Source organism: Peromyscus maniculatus, chromosome 3 (assembly GCF_049852395.1).
Source record: "Peromyscus maniculatus bairdii isolate BWxNUB_F1_BW_parent chromosome 3, HU_Pman_BW_mat_3.1, whole genome shotgun sequence".
NCBI classification, from domain to species: Eukaryota; Metazoa; Chordata; class Mammalia; order Rodentia; family Cricetidae; genus Peromyscus; species Peromyscus maniculatus.
Genome location: NC_134854.1, coordinates 92,860,634 through 92,887,240, shown reverse-complemented (window position 1 = coordinate 92,887,240; position 26,607 = coordinate 92,860,634). Strand labels below are relative to the sequence as shown.

The 26,607-nt window shown below is 46.2% G+C and overlaps 1 protein-coding gene across 1 annotated transcript; it reads right to left on the bottom strand.

Moving 5' to 3' along the window:
* Positions 1-10,302: 10,302 nt before the first annotated feature.
* On the bottom strand, positions 10,303-14,865 carry Foxi3 (forkhead box I3). Its single transcript, XM_006997400.3, has 2 exons — positions 14,268-14,865; positions 10,303-11,162 (listed from the first exon to the last, which is right to left on the bottom strand). Exons 1-2 carry the CDS (start codon positions 14,863-14,865, stop codon positions 10,555-10,557), a joined length of 1,206 nt encoding a protein of 401 aa, XP_006997462.3. The 3' UTR covers positions 10,303-10,554.
* Positions 14,866-26,607: the final 11,742 nt, after the last annotated feature.

Genomic DNA, 26,607 nt, shown 5'->3' with positions numbered 1-26,607 from the left:
TTTGTTTGCTCTTGAAAAACTGAAACCTATGTCCAGTTGTAAAACGGGGAAAATTTAGACCTCTCAACATAACTAAAAGCCAATTGCTTATTTCATTAAACAGCTACTTTGCTAAGTCCCACGGGCTCACCACCATCATTACCATGGACATTTCCGTGTTTCTCTCCTAACACTCCAATGGCCTATTAAAATGCTGCAAGTCTACAATATCAGTACACCAGAGGCTGAAGCAGCAGGATTTGCTGCAAATTTGCGGCCAGCCTGGGCCAGGTTCCTTCACCCCTGCCAAAGGAAAATGTACCTCCCCAAAGACCTGAAGTGGTCTCTTGTTCACAGAACAGGGAGATCACAATCCTCCTCCTGATCTCTACCTCACTTCAGACCTTTGTGCTGTCTCCCTTTTCTCCATTCCCATGGTGAGTGCGGCTCTCTCCATTCCTTGACTCTATTCCTTGACAATGACCCACCCTTCCTTCCTTCCTTCCTTCCTTCCTTCCTTCCTTCCTTCCTTCCTTCCTTCCTTCCTTCCTTCCTTCCTCCCTCCCTCCCTCCCTCCCTCCCTCCCTCCCTCTCTCCCTCCCTCCCTTCCTTCCTTCCTTTTTGAGACAGGGTTTCTCTGTGTAGTTCTGGCTGTCCTCAAACTCACAGAGATCCACCTGCCTCTGCCTCTTGAGGGCTGGTATAACAGAAAGGTGTGTACCAGTACTGCCCAGCATAAGACATTAAGACATACTTTTTGAAAAAAATCTTTCTTTCTTTCTTTCTTTCTTTCTTTCTTTCTTTCTTTCTTTCTTTCTTTCTTTCTTTCATGTGCATTGTCATTTTGTCTGTGTGAGGGTGTCAGATCTCCTGGAACTGTATTACAGACAATTGTGAGCTGCCATGTGGATGCTGGGAATTGAACCCAGGTCCTATAGATGAACAGCCAGTGCCCTTAACCACTGAGCCATCTTCTAGCCCCTAAGGAAATGTGTTTTATTAGAAGATTGTTTTCTGTATTAATAGGTTAATTCAGTAGCAAATGTAAGACTTTGGGTTTGGAAAAATCCTTAGAAAGAAGCTGTGTCCCAACGCCTGTCCCGTACACCCTCCCGGGCTCTTGAGTTTGACCTTCAGTCTGGAATGCTTTCTACTTATCCAGTCATCCAGCTGAGCCTCGGGGAAGAGCAGCAACCCTCGCTCTGGGGCCCAGGGCTTCTCTCAGGTGTCTATCACACACCCTGAATAGTTCCTCTTCAGAATCCTAGAATTATTTATGCAACTTTTTTTTTTTTTTTTGGTTGAAACAGGGCCTGACTACCTAGCCCTGGGTAATAGTAGCCTGGCTCCCTTTCTACACAACTGCCTGGCTTTAAACTGACAACAGTCCTCCCGTTTCTGTCTCCTGAGTGCTGGGATTACATGCGCGCAGCGCTGCACCAGGCTGGAAATGCTTTATTATTTATTTATGGTTTGGGTTTGTGGGTTTACTGTCTGTTTGTTTTGACACGAAGTCTTCCACTAGTCCTGGCTGCCCTGGTGCTCACTCTGTAGCCCATGCTGACATCAAACCCACACCTACCTTCCCACTTCAGCCACTTAGTACTGGGATTACGGGTATGAGCCGACACACGAGAACTGAAACACAGATTTTATTCTTTCTGATTCTGTCCTTCTGAGGGGCTTTTTTAGATCGTAGCTCCACCTTCCAGCTTCCTTCCCTGTCCCCTCCGCCCCAAGCCTCTGTGTGGCCCAGCTGCCTCCCCACAGGCATCTCTCAGGTCTCCATCTCTCAGTCGCGCAGGCCCAGGCTTCTGCTCTCATTCACGCCCCACTAACACCTACTCCTTCTCTCCCGGAATTCCTAACCTGGCAACTCTCATCTGGGGTGAGGCCTCTCGGACTGAGTGCCCTTTGATTGGAAACCAATGAAAGCATTCGCTACTCTTCAGCATCCCCTTTGGCTGGAACATAAGGCCCTCCTTACTGGGACTTTGCTTTTGTGGTTTCTCTGGAGGAAGGTTATGAGAACGTCGGTCCATAACTGCGCTTCAGTGAGAGTCTGGGGCTGATGGTAGTTACTCGCCCCGGCCGTGGGCACACTTGATTGCACAGACGTTGATCCTTTGGAAGAAACGGTTTCAATGCTGAAGTAGTGCTCTTTCCAGCGGCATGCTGCAGCAGCTGTTGGAGGGGAGGGGGGGGGTCTTACATTCCCCAAACCGGTGAGCGGAGGACTTGAAAGTCTCTCCCTGAGACAATGCTGGGGGGCAGCTGGAGGGCTGCTGATCAAAGACGGCAGGTGTCTGGTGGAGACTCTTCCTCCTGAGGATGAAGGGGCAGCAGGGGAGGTATGAACGTGGGGAGAGAGAAGCAGTGTATGAGCCGTGGGGGCCCATGGGTTCACAGTGCAGACTAAACACAGCCAAAGCATCCAAAACTCTGTGAAGAAGGGTCCAGCAGGATGGCTCAGCTGGCAAAGGCACTGGTTGCCAAGCCTTGTGACCTGAGTTCCACCCCAGGTCCCACAGGCTGGAAGAGAGAACCAACTCCTACAAGTTGTCCTTTGGCCTCCGCGTGCTTGTCCTCTCCACTGACACACAATAAATAAAAACATTGTGTGTGTGTGTGTGTGTGTGTGTGTGTGTGTGTGTGTGTGTGTGTGTTTTATATATAGGGAGGACAGTATTTTGGCAATGAAAGAGACTGCAGTTTTTTTTTTTTCTTTCTTTTTGTTTTCAGTTTTATTTGGTCATGTTATTTTATGTGTGAGTGTTCTGCCTGCATGTATGCATGTGCACCAAACACATACTTGGTGCCTGCAGAGGTCAGAATGGGGGGCGGGTTCAGAATAGGGTGTCAGATCTCCTGGAACTGGAGTTAGAAATGGTTGTGAACCACCACGTGAGTGCTGGAATTGAATCTAGGTTCCCTGCAAGAGCCACAGTGCTCTTAACCCCTGAGCCATGTCTTCAGCCCCAAAACTGCAGATTTTTATTGTAAATAAAAATCATAAAGTTCGTGTTCCAGGCCAGCCAAGGCTACATAGTGAGACCTTGTCTCAAAAAATTAAAATTAAAATCAACCAATCATGGGAATGTGGATGCTTTTACCTTACTTTCCCCAAACAGGGAAGAGGAACAATGTATTTTTCTGTTTGAGTGAATAAGCAAATGACTTCCCTCAGATACAGACTTTATTCTTTTTCTTTTCTTTCCTTCTTATTTATTTATTTGTTTGTTTGTTCAAGACAGGATCTCTATGTAGCCCTGGCTGGCCTCACCTCCTATGGAGACCAGGCTGGCCTAGAACTCTCTCCTGCCTCTGCCTTTCTAGTGCTGGGATTACAGGCCCGCCCCAGGCTGCCCATAGACCTTATCCTTAAATTAGCTTATTCTTAAATTAGCAAGAAGCAGATATGAACGGGGCCCTTGTGTACAGTTGGCTAGCTCCATGTCTGTTCCCTCGGTCCCTTTGGTCCACTCCCTCCTCCGCTCCAGAAATTATCCTGTTAACACGTTCATTGCTTTTTGTTTTTTGAAATTATTTATTTATTTATTTAACATTCATGGGTGTCTCATCTTCCTATGTCAATGTGTGCATGCCTGGTGCCCACAGAAGCCAGAAGAGGGGGTATCAAATCCCCTGGGACTGAAGTTAAAGATGAGTTTAAGCCTGTAGGTGCTGGGCATTGAACCCGGGTCCACTTTGAGAACAATCAGTGCTCTTAACTGATGAGCCATCTCTCCGGCCCACTTTTTGTTTTTTGACTCAGGGTCTTACAAAGGCCTGGCTGACCTCAAACTCAGAGATCTGACTGCCTCTGTCTCCTGGGTACATTCCAGAGATCGAGGCAGGAGGATCAAAAGTTCAAGGTCATCCTCAACTACATAGTGAATTTGAGGCCAGAGAAACTTCAGGGTTTGATTGTGATACTGCTCGCTAAAATCGGTCATAGCACTTCTGGAAGGTATTAACCAGGGAAAGGGTAGGTTTGAGGGAGGGGCTGATCATACCTCATTTCCCTGCCATTTCACAGATTAGAGCAGGCACCCCACTGGGAAGGTGCCTGGGACAGGCTCCCTGGGGCCTCCGGACTGCAGCGTATCTTGCTGGTTTCAGATTCCTACAACATTCTGTCTGGCACTGACTACATGTTGTGTCCTCAAGGAACTTTGGGTTCTCCGCCTTATCCAGCACATTTCAGAAAGTGCCACACTTGTTCCAGTAGGTTTCTATACAACCCTGGTATGTCGGCTCCCTCTCTCTTGTAGATCCCAGGCACTGAAGATGGACAGCAGTTTGAGGCCAGCTTGGGCCATACAGTGAGACCCTGCTTCAAAACTAAGTTTAAATAGATAAGTGGCATGTTGGTGTCCAGGTGGTAAGACTGACCACAGCAGGGAGGAACGGAAGGTGGGAGGGAGGCTAGAGCCTGAGACTTGAGGAAGGAAGCCCAGTGAGGAGGCTGCAGTGATCCTCGGGCCAAAGAGATGCAGAGAGGCCAAGCGAACTGGTGGGACATGGGCCAGACCATCCCTACATGTATGTGTATGTACCACATGCATACCTGGTGCCCATGGAGGCCAGAAGAATGTATCAGATGCCCTGGAGCTGGTGTTTCAGATGGTTGTGAGCCACCATGTGGGTGCTAGGAATCTAACCCTGGTCCCCTGGAAGAGCAAACCAGTGCTGTTAGCTGCTGGGCCATCTATTCAGTACCCCCTCTTCCACATACACACAGTCTCTCATTGTCATCCTCACTAAGTAGGGCCTCACTATGTAGCCTAGGCTGGTCTTGAACTCTCCACCTTCCAGTCTTCCCCTCTCCAAGGGCTGAGATCACATGTGCATACCACAATGCCTGACTTACAGACAACTTTCTGAGAAGAGACAAGTGGAGGCTTAGTGAGTGGAGACAGGGTCCGGCTAACACATAGATTACTTATAAGCTAGTATGTCAGCTTTCCTGACAACCATGTGAAGTAGATATTGCTGTCCTCCATTTCATCGCCAGGGAGTTTATATAACTGTGTTAGGCCTGGGTATGGGTTGACAATGATGCAGGGAGTTAAAAGCGAATGGAGTGGCAGTTGGTTCCATCCTTGGAGAAGAGAAGGAAGAATCCTTGTGCTGATGCCTGCTTGTGATTCTAGCATGGAAGGGAGAGATGCGTGCATTGTGGTTTGCTGTCATCTGGAGGATGATGGAACATCTGATCTTCTGCTTCCACCTCTAGAGTGCTGGCATTCCAGATGTCGGCCATCATGCCTGGTTTATGCAGTGCTGGGGATCGAACCCAGGGCTTCATGCATGCTAGGCAAGCATTCTACTAATCGTTATTTGTTCCAGCCCTTTGGGTCCCTCTTGTGTTTCCCAATGGGCTGACTTTCCTTCCAAGCAGTGACTTCAGGAACTGGATCACAGTCATCTCAGCACCCTCAAAGCCCAGCACACTCGGGGAGTCCAGATGAAGAGAGGGAAGAGGGATTATGAGTAGGGAAATCTGCAGAGACAACTGAACCAAGCTCGTAAGAACTCACACACTTTAGACCGGCAGCTGTGGAGCCTGCAAGGGACCTGACTAGACCCTCTCCATAACGGAGACAGTTGTGTACCTGGGTCTGTTTGAGGGGCCCCTGGCAGTGGGATCAGGGTCTAACCCTGGTGCATGAGCTGGCTTTCTGGAGACCATTACCTATGGTGGGACACTTGCACAGCCTTGATGCAGGGGGAGGGTTTGGTCCTGCCTCAACTGAATGTACCAGGCTTTGCTGACTCCCCATGGGAGCTCTTACCTTTTTGGAGGAGGGGATGGGGCGTGGGTGAGGGACTGGGAGAAGGCTGGGGTTGGGGAGTGGGAGGAGAGATGAGAAGGGCGATCTGTGGTTGGTATGTAAAATAAATTTTAAAAAAATCTTGAAAGAAAAAAAAAAAAAAAAAAGCCCAGGGCAGGATGTGGTGCCTGGGGATGGGGGTTTGCTAAATCAGTGGAAAAATTTTCCATAGGTCCAAAAAGGTCCTTTTGTTTGTTTTTTTATTTTTGATATCACTATGTAGCTTTGGCTGTCCTGGAACTCAATATGTAGATCAGGCTAGCCTGGAACTCCCAGAGATCTGGCTGCCTCTGCATTTTGAGTGTTGGGATTAAAGGCGTGTGCCCCTATGCCCAGCTAGGGTCCAAGGTTCTTAATCATTGTTACCAGTGTCTGGCTTTCCTGAGTGGCTTCAGAGCCAGAGACCCGGAACTCCTGACTAGACTGTGGGCTGCTTCTGAGAGCGAGGTATGCCAAGGAAAAGTGACTTTTCACAGTTTAAACTTCTGTGTCCATGAAGAGACAACCCAGGCTCAAATTTTAACTTCAGGGTCCACACAAAGGAAATTCCTGGAACAGAAACTAACCAAACTGGAAGGCAGAAGGCTGGATTCTAGGCCCCTGGTGTGGCTGTGTGGTTTGGGGAAAGTTACTTTTCTTTTTGAAATGATTGGCAGTGTAATGTGATCAGCCATGACATCACATAGCTTAATTTAAAATTCAAAATATTTGTGTGTATGTGTGTGCATCACATGTGTAGGAGCCCAAGGATGTCAGAAAAAAAACATCAGATCCCCTGGAACTGGAGTTCCAGCTGTGAGTAGAGTAGGTGCTGAGAACCCAACCTGGTTCTAAGAACAATATATGTACTTTTTTTTTAAAGGGGGGAGGGCGTGTTTTACTTTGTCGTTCAAGACAGGGTTTCTCTGTGTAGCCCTGACTGTCCTAGAACTCACTCTGTAGACCAGGCTGCCTCAAACTCAGAAATCCACCTGCCTCTCTGCTTCCCAAGTGCTGGGATTAAAGGCGTGAGCTATCTCTCCAACCCCAATGGCCTCACTTTGAATTCTGGTTTGAGCACTTGCTGAAGCAGCCACTTAGATCAACCCTCAGGCCCCGGTTATAGAAACTCCCAGGCCAGGTAATAACTAATTCATTGTTGTTAGGGCTGATAGGGTGAGAAGTTAGTCATATAGGTGTTTGAACAATGCCACCTTACAGATGGGTCAATAGTGACACTTGCCTTTTTTAACATGATAAAAGGCTGTTCTTTTAGGCCTCCTGGAGAGGAATTCAGGAGGGCACCAGTCTGTTCGGCCTCTTTGTGTTTTGTTCCCAAATCTGGCAGGAAATTCCTTTCCTCAGCGGTGCCAGCCTAACCCCACCTAACCGCAGGCCCCAGTTGACGGCTTTCCATGACAAAGGCAAAGCCAAAGCCGGGCTCTGGCCTACAAGCCAGCCGACCTCCTGCCCTGTGAGAGCACCAGGGGTTTCTTTCTCATTAATGACCTCAAAGTTTTAGCCCCAGAAACAGTAGGAAAAAAAGACAAAAGCCAACCAGGCTAAAGACAGGTGCTTTCAAGCCTCCGAAGGCAGGGAAGGCCCTGGGAATCCCCTCTGAAGTTTGGGAAGTCTTTTGTGTTCTCTGCCTGCCTTGGTTTGCCTTGGGAGGGGTTCAGGAGCACAGTTGGCCGCTGGAGAGGGGGAGGTTGCAAAGCTGTTTTCAGAGCCTCCTCAGTTGCCTTTTTTCAGGAAGTTCAAGAGTGATGGAGGATTTCAAAATGACAAGATGAACCGAGCGTGGTGGCGCAGCACTCAGGGAATGGATGAGCAAAACTGAATGTCAGCCTCTGCTACACAGTGAGTCAGCTTGAAGGCCAGTCTAGGCTTCAAAAGACTATTTCCAAAACCCAAAATAAATGTACAAAGATGGAAGCGTAAAACCTACTTAATAGGTCCCCAAATTCTCCTGCCCTACCCTATTTCAAAGGGCACAGCAGGCCACAGAAAGCTGAGACATATCAGCCTCAGTCCGGGCTCACTCCCCAGGGACCCTAGCTACCTATTATAGGGATTATAGGGCATTCTGTTCTCCGGATTGTTGCAAACCACCCAAAGTGTGGTCTAGCCCACTTTAAAAAGCCATACCCTGGTATATTTCATGCTGGGTCTGTCACCTTGCTGACCCCTCAAAGGCAGGCAATAGGTCCTCACAACGCTATCATTCCAGTGTTCAATGTCAATCAACTATCCAGATCTAGTTTTGATCTGGTTTTCCTTTCTTCCCAACTAAACCCCACACTTGATCCCCTTAAAGAAGTTTAGGTAAAAGGTTCTCACCTGAGTTAATATGACCCTATGTGGTGGGGAAGGGTGAGGGGGTGGGAACGGGGGGGGGGCGGTCTGTGGTATGTAAAGTGAATAGAAAAATTCTTAATAAAAAAATGACTATGTGACCTAGCGTAGGTATTTCAACTGTGTGGGTATACCTCTGGGACTAATAGGCTTCCCATGATACACGGGGCAGCCTAAACAAAGAAGTTCTGGGTGGGGCCAAGTTCAAACTTCCTGCTCCAGCCCTGGAAATGGGCTGCCTGTGGCTCCTTCTTCCCAAGCACATTCACCCTGGAAAGCTCCATGAAATGGCAGCCTCAGAATACTTTCTTTGGACTACTGTGCACCAAAACTCAGCTTAATCGGTCCTCCACCCTCAATTAGAGCCTTATCCTAGGAAAGCTAGACAAGCACTCTACAACTGAGGCCCATCCATCCCAGCTCAAATGTAGCTTCTAACAGAACTGCTTCTGTAGTATAAATAAACCCAACACTCATGCCCTAAGCCCTTCGTGAATAGTAACTTTTCCTCTAGCCCTTTGACCTGGGATTAGGTGGAGCAAAGTCAATGTGCAAAGTCAAGTACTCAACAGAGTCCCTCTAATGGCTTGAGTGACAGGTCATCCAATTTTTATTGCTTCAAGAAAGACACTGAGATCAGAAAGGCAGTAACACAAAAGCCAGGAGTCATCATCCCATTGAAGAGTTTATTCTTAGCATGCAGAGTACTTTCTTGGGAAAAAAAATCTTTGCAGCTCCAGCAGACATTATAAATTAATTTACAAATATAGAGTTGTGTTAGAAATATTCATAAAAGTCCTTATGATTCTTCACATACAAAAATATTAAGAAAAAAATTTTATGCACCAAGTTTGAGGCCGAGTAGTTTCTTTGGTTATATTTTTGCATAACAATTAATAAGCAATGGTGATAGAATTTGTACATCAAGAGGCCATTAAAAATTTCCATACATTTCTAAAAAATTTTAACTAAAGCTGTGAGTTCTAATATACAGGGGGCATAAAGCCTATCTTAAAACAAAAACAAAACAAAAAAAAAAACCACCACAGGGATTCCCCGTGGCCCCCCACTACAATTTCATGAGGTTCCTGTCTCATATCAATATTAAGAAAGAACACAGTATCATGGGAGCTTGTAGAATATTACCTTCAATTTAGTGGTGGGCTGTTCCTGTAAATCCAAAAATCATTCCCATCTGTCAGCAGCGCTCTTTGAGTTCAACTAATGATGACCAAGCATTTCCTTCCTGTATGATGCTGTGCTAGATTCTCCCCACTAAAAAATGATTCAAATGAAGTCACCTCAGAAGTGAGGTGGTGGTGAAACAGAGTTATATACATACAACTTTTAAAAGAATTCAAATCTGTAAGATTGGTCTCAGAGGTAGATCTCTGTGAGTTTAAGGCCAGCATGGTCTACGTAGGGCTAAGCAGGATCTTGTCTCAAAAATCCAAACAAAAAGAACCTGTAAGATTTCACTGTCAATGAAATAAATACCTAGGACACAAGCTAAAAGGGGCAGGATGCCAGGTTTACCAGGAGGAACTAAAACAATGGTCTCCAGACCTTATCCCATGGATACTCTGTCGTCTATCATGAGGCTGGCATGTTTGAGAACCAATTATTTCCCATGTGTGACCTTGGTATATTATTACCCACCATCTCAGAAAGATAGTCATACCTATTTTCCACACAGAATTTGGTACTTTCGATGGTGTCAGAGACCCAGTATCCTGGAATACAAGGAGACTTACTGTGTAGAGAAGAAACTGAGTTGACATTCCAGATCTACAGAACATTTGGCACAAAGAATCTCTGCAATAAGCACCTACCATGTCCAGACAGAGGTAACTTGTGAGCTGGATTCAGAAAGGTTTTGTGGCATACCCTAGATACAAGAGGCGGCAAAGGATACAAAATTGGAGTTTCCTTATTTTTAAAAAAAAAAAAAATCCAGATGATCTGGCTTTCCATGAAAAATCAGAACGCTGTCATGAAGGAAATGACCAGCTGGTCAATCCCCTGTGCCTCCAGCTGCCAAAAGCTTTAATTTTTCCCACCCAGAGCTTCAATGGCCTTTTCCCCACCCAGCTGCCTGTATACATTTGAGCTTGCTGTTCTGATAAACAAGTGAATAATAAAATAGATGCCGTTCTCACAGAGTTTTAACTACTGAGTAAGGTGCCTTTTATTTCCAGAGAGGCACACAGCCAGAGAAACCTAGAAAAGCTTGCTGGAGTCTTAAGAACTACTCTGGTTACTGTGAGCATAGGCAGCGGAGCATAGGATCGTTCAGGGGCTCACAGAAATCAATGAAGCTCACTCAGCCCTACCCCAGACTTCCTGAGCCTACATTCAAAACGGATCTCAAGTGGACATGTGAAGTCTTGAGGAGCTCCTCTGTTTACACATCAGAGCCATCCCGGGGGTAGATGAGGCTGTTGACCATGCTGAAGTTGTAGAAAGGGCTGCTGAAGGGACTACTCTGGTCTCCGCCGCCGCTGCTGCCGCTGCCGCCAGGGAACGGGCTGTAGTAGGAAGACAGCTGGCTGCTTCCACCCACAGTGCTCAGCTGCACGGAGTCTGGAGAGCTGCCTGGGGTGGAGGTGTTGGGGAACGTGCTGGCGGGCAGCTGGGTGCCCCCTAGGTGGCGGTGATTGCCTGGGATGGCTCGCTGGGTGCTCATGCTGCTGGGGCTCACACTTAGCGTGCTAAGGCTGCTGAAGAACGTGTTGAGGCACGGGATGGATGCTCCAGGGGAGGAGGAGGTACTCTTGGCGTCGTCTGCTGGAGACTCTGGTGACTGGGATGGCCTCATCGCAGAGGAGGGGCTGCCTCCTTCCAGCTTCCCACTCGCTCTTAGTCTTGAGGATAGCCCTTCTGATTTTGATGTTCCTGAAGCTGCAGTGAGGTTGCTGTTGGCCTCAGAACGGCGCTTTCGCTTCCGACGGAAGTTTCCATTGTCGAACATTTTTTCACAGTTTGGATCTAGAGTCCAGTAATTACCTTTTCCTGAGGAAAAAAAAAGAGTTAATGAGGGTTATATTTTTTTATATTTGAGACAGGGTTTCTCTGTGTAGCCCTGACTGTCCTGGAACTTGCTCTGTAGACCAGGCTAGGCTTGAACTCAGAGATCCACTTGCCAAGGGCTCCGAGTGCTGGGACTAAAGACATGTGTGTGCCACCACTCCCAGCTTTTAGGTTCAATTTTATTCCTGTACACAGAGTGTCCCCCTTAAGTTGTCAAGACAATGTAGTGGGTGTCTGAAATCAGTAACAGCAGCAGATCCTATCAATCCTATTCTTTGTCCTATACATGTACACCTATGATAAAGTAAATATATAAATTAGGCAGAATAACAATATTATAAACTATGCCAAGTAGGGCCTGTTTCTGGAGTTTGAAGACAGTTTCATGTACCCCACGCTGGCCTTAAATTGACTGGTTCTGCCATCGCCCTCTCTGGGATCACAAGCATGCACCACTATACCCATTCTACAATGCTGAGGATCAAAGGCATGTCATCCTCTTCTGGAGGCCTTACCTACTTCACTAACAAGGAGACATTCACAATAGGCTGTCCTAGTCAGTTCTATGTTTTAGTAGCCCCACCACTTACATCCTAAAACCGATTTTATGTGGCACCTATTACAGTCACCCACCACTTTCCCTTACTCTAGATCCAAACCATGTAGACTTGCAAAATCATGAAAGTCTGGTGCATCGTAAAACAGGAGCTTCCATTTGTTTCCTAAATTAAGGCGGCTGGTAAGTTAACACGTAGTAACTTAGGCTTACATGATACCTTAGCGTAGTAGCTTAGCTGGCACAGGGCAAGCAGCCTGAACAGTATTCACTACAATTTTTTCTGAAATATATGCAACTCCCACAACCGAAAAGAATCGCCCTGGAAAAAGCAATCACAAAATGACGAACTGTGCTACAGAGCAATCAAGCTCTAACAACTCCACGGATGGGGCTTGTTTGTCGCACCAGGAAGCTGGGAATGGACACTCATCTGAGCAGGGTGTGTCCCTGTAAAACCAAGTTGTCCACTGGGGAAATTCTGCACTCGTTTAAAACACCCAACAGGTGCCTTCTGTAGAAAATGCCCTCCTACGAGGGAAGGGGAAAGACCCACAGCATCTTAGGAGTTATCATCACCCAGTGGCTTTTCCTGACTTTGGCCTTTGCAGTTCGAAAGTGTCATGAAGCTCTTTACAGTGAGCGCTGCTCATGGAGAGGTGGAGGCAGGCAACAGGACCACAGCCCTCCATTTTCAGATGAGAGGGGAGGTACTGACTGGCTACCTGCTGTCTCCAAGGTAGACTGGCTACAAATTTAATAATATCTTTTTTTCTTTAATCAGGGTCTCACTATGTAGCCCTGGCTATCCCAGAACTTACTCTGCAGACCAGGCTGGCCTCAAACTCAGATCTGGCTGCCTCTGTAGATACCGACACACAGCATCTGTAACTATCTGTATAGGTCATCTTGGTATATGAATCTTTTCTTCCTTCTCTCCCCAGTGCTAGGGGGTGCCCCAAGACCTCAATAAATTAGGCAAGTGCTCTATTTTTGAGCTATACTCCTGACCTTCACTGGGTTTTGTCCTAAAAAAAAAAAAGAATTCCAGATACCAATATCTTTGAATTTTTTAAGTTCAAAGGAATACGCGTGACAACAGACATAAAAAATCTTGGGTGGTTTGAGGCTAAATTGGGAAGGTACATCTTCAGAAACTGCACGTCCTGTCCAAGTGTCACTGCTGGGCACAAATGGCTGTTAGGACACTTGAAATGTGTCCAAATTAAAATGTGTTGTAAAATATACACAGGCTATGAGATTTAAGAGAAAGGATGTGGCCGGGCAGTGGTGGCTCAAGCCTTTAATCCTAGCACTCGGGAGGCAGAGCCAGGTGGATCTCTGAGTTCAAGGCCAGCCTGGTCTACAAAGTGAGATCACGAAAGCTACACAGAGAAACACAGTCTCGAAAAACTGAAAAAAGAGAAAGGCTGTGAAGCTGACCTTGAACTCCTAATTTCCCAGCCTTTGTCTCCGACATGATAGGATTATAGGAACGAAATTCGCTATGCCTAATCACACGGTAACTTTTTAAATGTGGTCTGCAGCTACACAGTAACAGCACTGGAAAACACTGCTCCAGAGCCATGTCTGCAAGACTAGGGGCGCAACTCAGAGGGAGGGCTAATCCCCTGCAGGTCTGAGGCCCTGGGGCTCCATCCCCTAACACAACAAAGGACGTTGGTAGCATTTAAACAGAACTCCTAGATCTCATTTTCCTTGTTCTGGGTTCCTTCAAAACGCCTCAAGCAAGAGTCCGTTTCTTTGTAAGCGCCACTCCACTTCCCCCACTGCCAGGTGGAACATCACTCAGAAGACCTATGCAGCCTTCTGTACTCAAGAGATGGGGTTTAGACCAGTGGGAGGACAGTTGGGTCACTTATTTCTTAATTTACCTAAACCTCTCAGTTGTTCCACTTCGGATTTTCATCATTAAATGACCGCAAGTTAAGTGAACAGGTAAGGACGCAGTGAGATCCTCAGGAATCCAAAGGAGGCCCAATGTTCTCGTTCATCGTTTTCAACAGCTGATAGAACACCCTGCTTCTGAGAGTCCCTTGCTTCCTGTCCTTTCTCCCAATCTACTTCCAGTAACTAAGCTGTCCCTTGCAGCGGCCTCCTTTTGAGGGTTTTAATTCTTATTTTTGGTTTTTTCTTTTTCTTTTTCCCCCGGAGTTGAGGACCGAACCCAGGGCCTTGCGCTAGCTAGGAAAGCGCTCTACCACTGAGCTAAATCCCCAGCCCCTGATTTTTTATTTATTTATTTTTCTTTAGCCGACCAACTTCTGCCCTGAATGTAGGGGACCCAGCTCACCGTATCCTCTGTGAGATCTGATACTTCCCGCATCCCTATCAGACCAGGTTGGGGCGGCTCTACCCCCACATGTTCCCCAGTGATGAGAAGACCCGGTGTGGATTTTCAACCTAGCCACACACACGACTCCCAATACTGGGCTCCCGCTCGCAGCGCCCGCAGGTGCGCGCGGCTCCGCGTCCTCCCCAGCCGGGAAGGACCAGTCCTGCCATCTCACCTGGGTCGTCCTCGTCGCGGGGCACCTTCTTGAAGCAGTCATTGAGTGATAGGTTGTGGCGGATGGAATTCTGCCACCCAGCCTTGCTGCGCTGGTAGAAAGGGAAGTTGTCGGCAACGAACTGGTAGATGTGGCTGAGGGTGAGCTTGCGCTCGGGAGCGCTCTGGATGGCCATGGCGATGAGCGCCGAGTACGAGTAGGGCGGACGCACCATCTTCATCAGATCCTCGCGGCTGGCCATCGACAGCCAGCCCAACTCGCCCGGAGCTGCCGAGCCGGCGGGCGAGGCGGGAGCAGCAGCCGAGGGCTGCGCGAAGCCCCGCTGGGTGCCCGCGAAGGTGCCCGGAGCGGCAGGGGGCTGCAGGAACGGCCCGGGAGCTGCTCCGGGGGGCGGCGGCGGGGCGCCCAGGTAGCCCGCAGCGGAGGCCGGGCCGCCCACGCCGGGCCCGTTGAGCCACAGGTAGGGGTTGGCGGCCGCGGCGGGCGGCGCGGCGTAGTCGGAAAACGAGTAGGGCGCCCTGGTGGTCGAGGGCGCACCGGGCGCGGCGGCGGCGGCGGGCTGTGAGTACACGAAGTTTTCGCTGCAGTACAGGGCCATGTCGGTGGCCGAGGGCTGGTGCGGCGCGGCCGCGGCTTTGGGAGAACGGGGTTGGCCTAGGCGATTCGGAGAGAGCATCCCTAGGAGAACCAACCCAAAGGCCCGCCCCGGCCTCGGCTGTGAGTACCGTTCTGGAGCGCTAGGGAGCTCTCCGAGGGCGGGCGACCGCGCTTCTTATACCTGCGGGCCTGCTGGGGCTGGGCGGCTGAGCAATCCACGCCCTCGCCACGCCCCACGTGCCCCGGAGCAGCGTGGAGCCTTTTGTGCCCCGCCTGTCCTGGTCTCGCAGCCAGCTCCCGAGTCAAGGTGAAAAGCGCCCCTCCATCCTTTCTTCTTCTGGCCCTCGCGTCCTCCAGTCTCGGCATCCATCCATCCCAGCCTCCCCTCCATCTTCCCATTCTAGCCCCCGTGCGATCAGTTTACTACGAAATGCGGAGTACTGAACCTAGAAGACAGACCCCGCCAACTGGAAGGCTGTTCCTTTTCTAACAAGTCCCAAAGTTGTAAACTTTGGCGGGGGAGGGGGGAAAAGCGGTGATCGCGCGTTTTTCACCTTCAGTACAGCACTCACGTTGAGTCTCGACCGATCGGCTCCTTGTCATCAAAAATATTATATGTGAAAAGGCACGCTGTGGGCCAGGTGTGAAATAGTTCTCTCGTCTCTTCTTTTGGTGGCGATTCATCTTTCTAGTTAAACTGTATGTTTATTGACATTCGGAAACACTTCATTTTTTCACCGAATTTGTTCCGACTTTTGGTGTGTAGTATTATTTTTCAAAAGGTGTGTGTGTGTGTGTGTGTGTGTGTGTGTGTGTTGTTGTTGTTGTTGTTGTTTGGAATTAACATTTAAAAGCCGCAAAGTTTGAAGTAATTTAAACCGTACAAGAATCGTTTGCAGCCAAGGGTCTCTTGTTTTATTCTCCGCTTCTCGTTTTCTAAAGAAGTTCTCTGGCACCGGGAAAACAACTAGTGAAATACTGTGACGACCCACGTGCCGAGCAATCGTTACTTACTAATTCAAAACGACAGCGAGAAAATAACCTCTTTTATCATTCAAAGTGTTCCTAAATGTGTTCTCGATAAAAACAGATCCAAAACCTCTTGTTTGAGGGGAGAAGTAATTGGTTGCTTTTTTTTTTAATTCTCTACTTTCGGATTACAGTCTGACCGCTGAGAATATTACTTCAGAACCCCCGCCCCAGCATTTATTCACGATAGTGTTAGTTTTGTACTTTAAACAATTCACCTCTTTAAAAAAAAATACAGGTCCGTCGTTCGAGGCGACTCGACAGGTAAAGGCGCTTACCGCCAAACCTAAAGCCCTGAGTTTGATCCCTGGAGTCAACGAGAAAACGGACGCAGGAAAGCTGTTTTCTGATTTTCACAAGTGTGCCCCGGCGACACCCGCTTCCCGTTCCCATAAACGAGTAAATAAATAGTCATGTAATGTTTAAAATTAAAATGGAAACTATTTAGCAAACTTGAGTGTCTAAAATGTATATCTCACCTCAAACGTAAATGGTCATCTTCTCTGAAACCAGAAGGAACTCCTGCAACTATAAAACACCTACCTGCGTCTTTGACGTTCTTGGAAGAGTCTAGAACAAAAAAGAAATTATGACCCCTTAACTGTATTTTAGCTTAAAATACACTGCTCTTTATTTAGATAAAAACAAAAACCGGCTTCCCATTTTTCCAATGGGTTTGAAATAAAGTTCTTTGATGTTAGATCTCTCCTGGGAAGCCAGCAAAGTTGGAAGCTATGAAGTAGGTTGGAAAGCAATTTTAATGTCATTATGCCCTGCTGGCTATTTTTTCTTAAGTGTAAAGCTAAGATATCAGGGTCCAAGTAAAAGTTGAGAACCTAGAGGCAAGCTTTTTTTTTTCCCACACAAACTTTAAACATCTAACTTTTATGTAAAGTGACCAAAAGTATCAGCTTCGGGTAAATGAATGTTCAAAAGGTTTCAGCACTAACTTTTCTTTCATTCTAAATGGCAGTTAGTTACGAAAACGTTGAATCCATCTTCCCTTTAGTAACTGATATTCTTCAGAATATAGTACTTTCCCTAATCTTTTAGCAAATTGATTACCCACACACAGTTTGCCATGTTTCTTCTGGGTATAATTTTCAGGCCTCCAAAACGAGAGGCCACCGTTGCCGAGTATTGTTTATCGTTTTGATGGAAGGATTTACCCAGTGGGTTGTGTTCCTGCTGTCTTTCGCAAACCTTAGTTTTAATTGAGAGGAGCAGAGCCACCTACCGACCTTTGGTTGCTGTTACAGCACCTCCCCGTGTGACTAGACGGCATCCTTTGCTAAATAATAGTAATAAAAAGTCACGCTTTTCTATCTATTTTCTTTTCATTTCATTTCATTTTGAGAGATTCATTTCACGTAGTCTAGGTTGGCTTTGAACTCTCTGTGTAACTGAGGATAGCCTTTAGGGGCAGACCCTCCCGCCTCTACCGCCTAAGTGCTGGAGTTACAGGCATGCGTACCATACACACCCATACCTAGCCTTTGATCACATTTTGGTTTTATAAACATAAAGCTAGTACTAGTCACAGCTTGGGTTATTCCCTGTCAAAATTAATTTTTTTAAAGCATCTCTATGTTTAAAATGGAGGAAGCTGAGGCAGGTGGATTGTCATAAGCCTGGGCTACAGTTTGAGAATGTTAAAAAAAAAAAAAAAAAGCCCACAAACAAACAAAACAAATAAATAATAATCAGAGCAAGAAGAGTGCTGAAACTAAAGTTTCCACTGGGGAGGCTGAGGTAGGAGGATCCAGAATTTGAGGCCAGAGTGCTGCATTGTGAGACCCTATATAAAAAATATATATATACAACTACAATACAAGCCGGGTGGTGGTAGCCCATGCCTTTAATCCCAGCACTCGGGAGACAGAGGCAGCCGAATCTCTGTGAGTTCGAGGCCAGTCTGGTCTACAGAGCAAGCTCTAGGAAAAGGCACAAAAGCTACACAGAGAAACCCTGTCTCGGGGGGGAAAAAAAAAAAACTACAAGACCCCTGTAATAATGTTTTGTCCAGTCACCCTTCCACAATAGGATATAATCAAGACAATTAATTGTTGCATAAATATAAGCTGTGGCATTTGGGGAAATTTTTCCACTTAGGGAAGATAGCTCACAGGCTTCCACTGCTATTCCCTGACATTCTCGTCACCTCCTTGAGGTGGCTGAGCAACAGGAGACTCTGACGGGATGTTGTCATTTTGAGCAGAGTCATATGGAACGTAGTTATTATTTCCATTAATCTTCAGTGTCATAGGAACACCGAACATTGGTGTGCTGGCTTCGCCACCTACTTCCAGAGGAGGAAAGGATCACATGCACTGAAAATGGCCTTGGTGCTCTTCACTAAACACATCAGCCAGTGTAGACCAACACTGCATTTTACATAGCATTGGTGTTTACAGAAACACTCATGAGTGGAAATCATGGGCTCAGTGGGTAAGGGTGCTTGCCACCAAGCTTTATGACAGTGGAAGGGAAGAACTGACTCCCTCAAATTGTAAACAGAGAGAGACAGACAGACAGACAGACAGACAGGCAGGCAGACAGAGTGACTAAAATAAATAAATGTGATTTTTGAAAACTGGAAACCAGGCACTCTAGCCCTATCTCCTACCTGGCTGTTTAGCTGGCATTCTATAGTCCTCACACTCATCTCCCTTCATCAAGTAAATGAGATGCTCACTGAGGTTGAATCCCCCGGACCCCCGACAGTGTAGCTCAAACTGGCCCAAACTTTCCACAGTCCAGCTGCCTCAGACTTGTGAGTGCTAGGATTGCAAGCATGCCCAATTGTCCTGGCTTGGAGGGGTCATTCTTTCGCTTACCAAATATTTATGGCTTTACCAAATATTTATGACTGGTAATGGGAAGTAGAATGGACAATTGGGAGAGCAAGCTTTTGAATGATGAGCAAGTATTTCATGTAGTGGTGTACCCAAAACAAACAAAAGTTGAGAATAAGCCTAGGCTCGGGCCCAGGATGAACCTTGGATGCCTACACCTGAAGAGTATCAAAAGAGAAAGTCATACGTGGAGAACCAAGAGACCCAGGGAGCCCAGACTATCCTGTACCCAGTCTTCCAATGCTGAAGGTCACATTGTCATACCTGGGTGAACTGACGTAACCTGGTCCACTATTTTAGCCTTTCAAATGAGTAAAAGTTATCTAAAGACAGGCTGATGCTAATTTGCAAATCTTCACTCAGGCATGTGATCTCAGACGTTTTCTGCTAAAGAGATAAGTCTTCCGCTATCTCAAAAAAGTTCAGGGCTGGGAATATAGCTCATTAGCATGTGCTCACCCAGCCTAGCATACTGGAAACCTTGAGTTCAGTCCCTAGAATTTACATAACAAAGACTGGCCTTGGTTGGAGAGATGGTTCAATGGTTGAGAGCACTGGCTTACAGAGGACCTGAGGTCAATTCTTAGCAGCTGCATGATGGCTCACAACCATCTGTAACGCCTCTTTTTCTTCTGACTTCTATGGGCATGTGGCATACAGACATGCATGCAGGCAAAACATTTATACATATAAAATAAATAAATTAAAAAAGAAAAAAAAAGACCTAGAACACTAATATGAAATAGTCACTTGCCAACATTTCAAACAATTGGGAAAAAAAAAGAATTCACCCATTTTTAACATATCTGACAATATCGGTAGACTTCTGGACTCGTCATGACTGTCTGATTTGTGTGGCCAAGAAGTCCTTGGGTACACAACAGTGAATAGTTGTGCTCAGATGTACCAGCCTGAATAAAGGGCTTCCATTCTCATATTAAACCATCAAGGACTATGCACTCTGGGTTTTCCCAACCTTCTCAAACTCCATTTTGGTTTGCCATAAATAAATCAAAGTGTTCAGAAACCCTTACCATCTCTGTCTGGATGCATGATTTGGCAGATGTCACCATGGTCTTCATTCAGCCTGTGTCTCTCACGCACAGTCAAATTAGCTGACTTTAAATTAACAGTGACTTCATCAGTTTCCTGGCCTCTGTCATATATATATCTTTGTATAAGGTTAAAATATACATATATGTATACATGTGTGTATATACTATTATAGAATATGATGCAGTGAGTAGATTTTTCTGTAAGGTCTGACTACATAATGCAGTATATACACATATGCACACACATACACAATAGAATGCATATATACAATATATATGGATCATGGCAATATACTCCCATAGTTCTTTGCTTTGCTTCTATTTTTGAGACTGGTGACTGTCTTTCATTTAAAAGGCACCTCATACATTTTTTTCTCATGATAATGATGTCCATGGTAATGATAATGGAGAAGTTGATGACAAACGTAATTTTATGGTTCTTCCTAACTCTAGACTTAATTTGGTTGATTCCTCCCAGCCAGAGTTTATTAATTTGTCAACCAGTGCTTCAGGGTCCCTTGGTAAAATCAGGAAGAGGATTAAAATGCTGATTCCCTAGACCCACCCAGGAGAGAAAATCTGCTTTTAGGTTCTTCCATTTCTTTCTTTTGGTTCCAGAGCTACAGATTGAAGCTAGGGCCAAGAACATGGCAACTGAGGGTCTCCTGCTGAGCTAACTCTCTAGGACAGGTACCCATTCAAGTCTCTCACCTGCACCTAGTGACTCAGACATTGCTGGCTTTGGGAGCATAATCACCTATTTAAAACTTTATAAATAAAAGGGGATGCTACTTTAGAGACACACATATATCATAAAGCAACTGTTTGTAAGTTGTCAATGTGTGAGCAAGGTATCAGAATCAATAAAAAATATTGTTTTCAAATGGCCTGGGTGAAAAGCCATGAGCAATAGGTATGTGCCTGTATAACTCCACAGATGTGGGGGCAGGGAGATGCCATGCTACAGGGCAGGTGTAGAAATAATAACAGAGTACTTTGTACAAATGCATCAATTTATATTTTAGAAGGGGGGCGGGAGAAGGGGAGAATGTGAGGGGTCTGGGAAGGAAAGAAGAAAGGGAGAGAAAAATGAGGGGGGAACTGATGGGAAGGAGAGGTAGGGTAAGATTTGGGATAGAAAGGAATTTTCTTCCTTCCTTCCTTCCTTCCTTCCTTCCTTCCTTCCTTCCTTCCTTCCTTCCTTCCTTCCTTCCTTCCTTTCTTTTTGAGGCAGGGTCTCTCTACATAACCCTGGCTGTCCTGGAACATACTGTAGACCAGGTTGGCCTCAAACTCACAGAGATCTACCTGCCTCTGTGCTAGATTCAAAGGCATGTGAAGCCACACCCAGCTTAAAAAAAAAAAACGAACTCTTATCTGAACTACAAAGTTGGAAGATAAAAATGGCTTGAGCTCATCTTGGGATGCTATGTAAATCTGTGACTTTGAAGCAGAGCGTACCTGAACCAATACCTCTCAGACCTTTGACCTCTCAGACTTATGTTCTCTGAAAGAGTTTTAAGTATCAAGATGAGCACTACTAGCTACTCACAAGACAGATGAGCAGCAGAGGGCTGGGAATGCTGGTACAGAATCAAGAGGAAAACAGAAATTAAAAACAGAGACATTTAAAAAATGTAAAAGCTGTAACAGGAGCTGGAGAGATGGCTCAGGAGGTACGGGTGTGTGTTGCTCTTACAGGGGACTAGACTCTGGTTCCCAGCACCCATACCAGACAGATCATAACTGTCTGTAAATCCAGCTCTAGGGTATCTGAGGCCTCTGGTCTCTGTAGGCACTGGTACTCATGTGCACATACCCACATGCAGACATGATACACTCATACACATGATTTAAAATAATAAAACAATTTAATGTTGAAAGCAAGACCCAAGTTGCTTAAAGACATGACAGAAAATGTGGTGAGGCCTGGAAAGTACTGAGCATTTAGCAAGCAATAGCTTTTAAATGTTTTTAAAATTTATTTTTATCGTATAAATGTTTTGCTTGCATGTATGTCTGTTTGATATATGTGTGCTTGGTCCCTGGGGAGGTCAGAAGAGGACATCAGATTCCCTGGAACTGGAGTTATAGACAGCTGTGAGCCACTATATGGGTGCTGGGAATTAAAACCAGGTCCTCTTCAAGAGCAGCCAGCAGCTCTCAAGCTCTGGGCCATCTTTCTAGCCCCTGAAAACAATATTTTTTTGGTTTGTTTATTTGGTTAATTGGGTTTTCAAGACAGGGTTTCTCTGTGTAACAGCTCTGGCTGTCTTGAAACTCCCTTTATAGACCGGGCTGGCATCGAACTCACAGAGATCCTCTTGCCTCTGCCTCCTGAATGCTGGGATTAAAGACGTGCACCAACATCGCCTGGCAAAACAATGTTTTTAAATCATTACCCAATTTTAATTTTTTAAAAATAGATAGACCTGGAAATTAAAATGTATGTTATTGTTGTTCACTTTTGAGACAGGGTCTTGCTCTGTAGCCCGGGCTGGCTTAGAATTCATTGTGTAATAAAGGCCTCCCTCACACATATAGCAGTCCTCCTGCCTCAGCTTCCTGAATGACCATGGGTGTGCCGCCATACCTGGCTTTGACAAGTCCTGTTCCGATCGCCCATATGACACAGATCATAAATATAGAAGAATGAAGAGAAATAAATACTAGATTCAAGTGTGTGTGTGTGTGTGTGTGTGTGTGTGTGTGTGTGTGTGTGTGTGTGTCTGTCTGTCTGACTGACTGTCTGTCTCTGTGATGAAAGTAGAAAGGGAAATATAAGAAGGCGTGCAAAGAACAAGAGAGTCATGAAATAAAGACATTATGAAAATAGAAGAGAGCACTATGGGAAATAGAAAGGGGATCAGCAAGAGGGGAGATGGGACATGGGAGTGTGTTTTGGGTAAGGAAAGAACGTGTGTGTGTGTGTGTGTGTGTGTGTGTGTGTGTGTGTGTGTGTCTATGGAAATGTCACAGTGAAACTCATGCCTTCTGTCTAACCAAAATAGTAATTAAAAAGAATGATCTCAGCTCCTCAGGTGGAAGGTGGAAGGAAGGAAGAGAAGTGAGCGGTTCTGATCCTATTGTGACCCGTGCTTGCAGGAGGAGGAGAGGGAAGACAGCTTTACCCACATACACACCTGCCAGGTTTCATTGCTTGACATTAGCCTGTCTGTACTGTCGAAATTCTTTACAGAGAGAATTTAGAGGAAACTGACCAGAAAAATAAGACATGAGATGTTACTTGTATCGGTGGTATTTTGTACTGTTTGAATACCAAGGAAGAACATATTAGTGGCAACTGATTCAAAATAGGCAAAATATTGCCTGCTGATCGTGTGAAAATGCATCTTCTGAGCTAGAGGTGTAGCTCGGTGGCAGCTCCCTGACCTTGCAATTTGATTCCCACCATGACGACGAACAAACCAGAAAAGTAAAATGCACTGAAATGTCCCTTTGCATTTCAAATCTTGTCTGGTCAAAGTGCTAGTCTTTGTTCACTTGTTCGATTGGCTGATTGAGATGGACTTTTATTATATGGCTGTGGCTAACCTTGAACTCTCAGCAGTCTCCCTGCCTTGGTCTCCAACGTGCTGGGATTACAGGTATGAGACAGCACACTCGGCTCAAAAATGCGTTAAATCTGAAAAAAGAATATTTTCAAGACTGAAGAAGAGACCGAGGGGGCTGAGGCTAGCAACTTCGTGTGAAGGTGTCCCTACTGAGTATTCCTTAAGTGTAATTTCTCACCGTCTTTGCTCTGTATGAGTGTGTGTGTGTGTGTGTGTGCGCGTGTGCGTGCGCGTGCGCGTGTGTGTGTGTGTGTGTGTGTGTGTGTGTGTGTGAGAGAGAGAGAGAGAGAGAGAGAGAGAGAGAGAGAGAGAGAGTGAGCGCATGCACACATAATTCAGAAGACAGTTTAGGAGAGTCCTGTCTCTTTGCTCTACTCTGTGGGGTCCAGGATTGAACTGAGGTCATCCAGCTTGAGAAGGCAGGAACTACTGCTACCTGTGAAGCCGTCTCTCCAGCCCTGACTGAGATTTTTGTTGTTTTTTTTTTTTTTTTTTTTTTTAAAATCTGTGTGCATGAGTGCTTGTGTTTGTGTGTATATGCGCGAGTGTGTATATGTGTGTGCCTGCAGAAACCAGAAGAGGGTATTGGATTTCCCCAGGAGCTGGAGTCACAGGCAGTTGTAAGCCACCAGATGTGTGCTGAGAACCGAACTCCAGGCCCCTGGGAGAACAGCAAGTGCCCTTACCCACTTTACTGGGGATTTTTAAACTGTAATCGATGGTGTCACTGAAGGTTGCACTCGGTTTTCCCTCAGCTGTTTTCCCCTATAAACTACAGATCGGTCACACTGGTTGTAGGGGAGCAGATCACAGGCTTTCTGTAGCAGAGGGAGAAGATGGGACGCTCTTACCAGACACTTGATGTGATCTTGCCAACAAGACTTGAAGGAAGAGTGGAGATGACGGTTCAGATTCTGCAAAGACGGAAGGGACAGAACACGAGCCCCACGCCTTTGTCACGGCACTTTCTCTGCTGTTCCCAAACGACAAAGGATTAAGATGAGGGGGACCAGAGTGATAATTTCTAAAATATTTCTTTCTAAGCCAGAAGAGACACTTTTTTCAGAGAGTTGTGGGGCTGGGTGGTGGTGCACACCTTTAACCCCAGCACTCAGGAGGCAGAGGCAGGCGGATCTCTGTGAGTTTGAGGTCAGCCTGGTCTACAGAGTGAGATCCAGGACAGCCAGGGATACACAGAGAAACCTTGTTTTGAAAAAAGATGAAGAAAGAGAAGAAGGAGGAGGAGGAGGAGGAAGAGGAGGAGGAGAAAGTAGTGGTGTCACATGGATTATATGGTCCAGTCACTGTCCACAAATGTCCCCACCACTCCTTTGACATTATGATTTGCTGTTTAAGATGCTGACCTCACTTCTTCCCAAGTCATCAGAATAAGTAAAAACCATCTTGTGGCACAAGTATGGATGACTATTAACCCATCGGTTATCAGGTAAGACTTTCTGGGAACCACTGCCCAATCGCCTCACCAAGATGGCCAGTTAGGGGCACCAGTACTTCCTCACCTGTCCTTCAGAGGGGAGTGAGGGGGGATGGGAAGCACACACCTCTCGGCAGGGGAAGTAATGAAGAGGGTGAGTTTTGGTGTGCCTGTGAACGAACAATCATGCACAGTTATAGAAAGCGAGGCTTTCACAAGGCCTTCTGTCTGTCATCACCTGGGCTGGGAGACGGAACACTCACCTGAGCCATCCCTCTTCCTCAAGACGTTTCCCCATCCCAACTCTGAGAAGTATAAATAAAGACCACTGGGAAGAGCTTTGCTGTCTGACCTTTAACCTGAAATGAAAATAAAGCTTGGAGAATGTCGTCCTGACTCAAGGATGACAACTCCTTCTCTTACCTGATGACAAGCGCCTGCCAGACCTCGCAGTTACCTTTGATTTAGCTGGAATGGCATCCCCACACATAGCAGAGGTCTGTCCTGTAATCCTTCTGAAGCTTAGGTCAATTTGATGGTAACCCGAGAGCCGTTTCCTGCTTCGAAATGATGTCACTGTCTGTTAACACATACTAGAGTGGCCACCGAATGCTCTCTTAGGGCAGCAGAGCAGTAGAGTTGGAGCTGGCTAAAAATAAACATTATGTGAGCTTTCAAAATGCAAAAGGAGGTTTGAATCTAATACACCAATAAACCGCTAAAAGATATCTCAACAGATGTTTTCAAAGAGCCCAGAGGATTTTATGACTCAGAAATCTGCACCTCAGAGGTCTGAGAGTTTAGTTTTTGTTCAAATGGGTGCAGTTTTAGAACTGGGGTGGAGAATCAGGGACATCAAACCATCCACACCTGTAACTGAAGTTTATTTTACATTTTGCCTTTGTTTTGGTGTTTTCCATAGAAAAGAATGTCCTCTCAGCCGGGCGGTGGTGGCACACACCTTTAATCCCAGCACTCGGGAAGCAGAGGCAGGTGGATCTTTGTGAGTTCGAGGCCAGCCTGGACTATAGAATGAGTTCCAGGAAAGGTGCAAAGCTACAGAGAAACCCTGTCTTGAACCCCCACCCCCACCCCCACCCCCAAAAAAGAAAGAAAAAGATGTCCTTTCTTTTCTAATGGAATTTTTGTTGATGTCTGCTGGAGGGGGCAGGGTATGTGTGTGCCTGCATTGGAGTCCCTCCATATAGCCTGGGGTGGCCTCAGGTTTGGAATTATCCTTCTGCCTCTGTCTCCTGAGTGCTGAGATTACAGGTGGATGCAACAATACAGCACTTCTAATTGATTTGAAATCGTGTTTTTTTTTTTTTTTCCCAATTCAGTGACTTCTCCCCTGAAACTGGCTTGTATCCATACAAGGTACCTCAGGGCTAATATCCAGTTCAGCTAGGTGCTGTAGGGTGCACCTCCAAGCCCATCCCTTAAGAGAAAACGATGGAAGGATCAGGAATTCAAGGGTATGCTCAATGACACAGTGAGTTCAAAGACACCTTTGAGATCTAAAGCCTCAGCTGGGGGTGGGGCATTCCATGTGTTTTTCCTAGTTGTACCTCTGGAATAAACTTAATAAATTGAATAGTAATTTGTGTGGGTAATGGAGATTCTTTTCTGTTGTATTTTGCTCAAGGTATTTCCTCCCAAATAGGTTGAGAACCATGGTATTGAGAAGAGGGACCTCAAAACCAGGGCGACTGAGCACAAGCGGGGGAGAGGGGAGAGGAATGACTGCAACCTGCTCCCAGGGCCTGGAGAAAATTCAAAAAGAAAAAGAAAAGA

Bases quoted from the DNA above. Each gene is read 5' to 3' on its own strand.
- Foxi3 (XM_006997400.3), bottom strand. From the start codon at position 14,865: ATGGCCCTGTACTGCAGCGAAAACTTCGTGTACTCACAGCCCGCCGCC. The intron at 11,163-14,267 runs GTGAGATGGCAG...TTTTTTCCTCAG, and splicing joins CCGCGACGAGGACGACCCAG to GAAAAGGTAATTACTGGACT.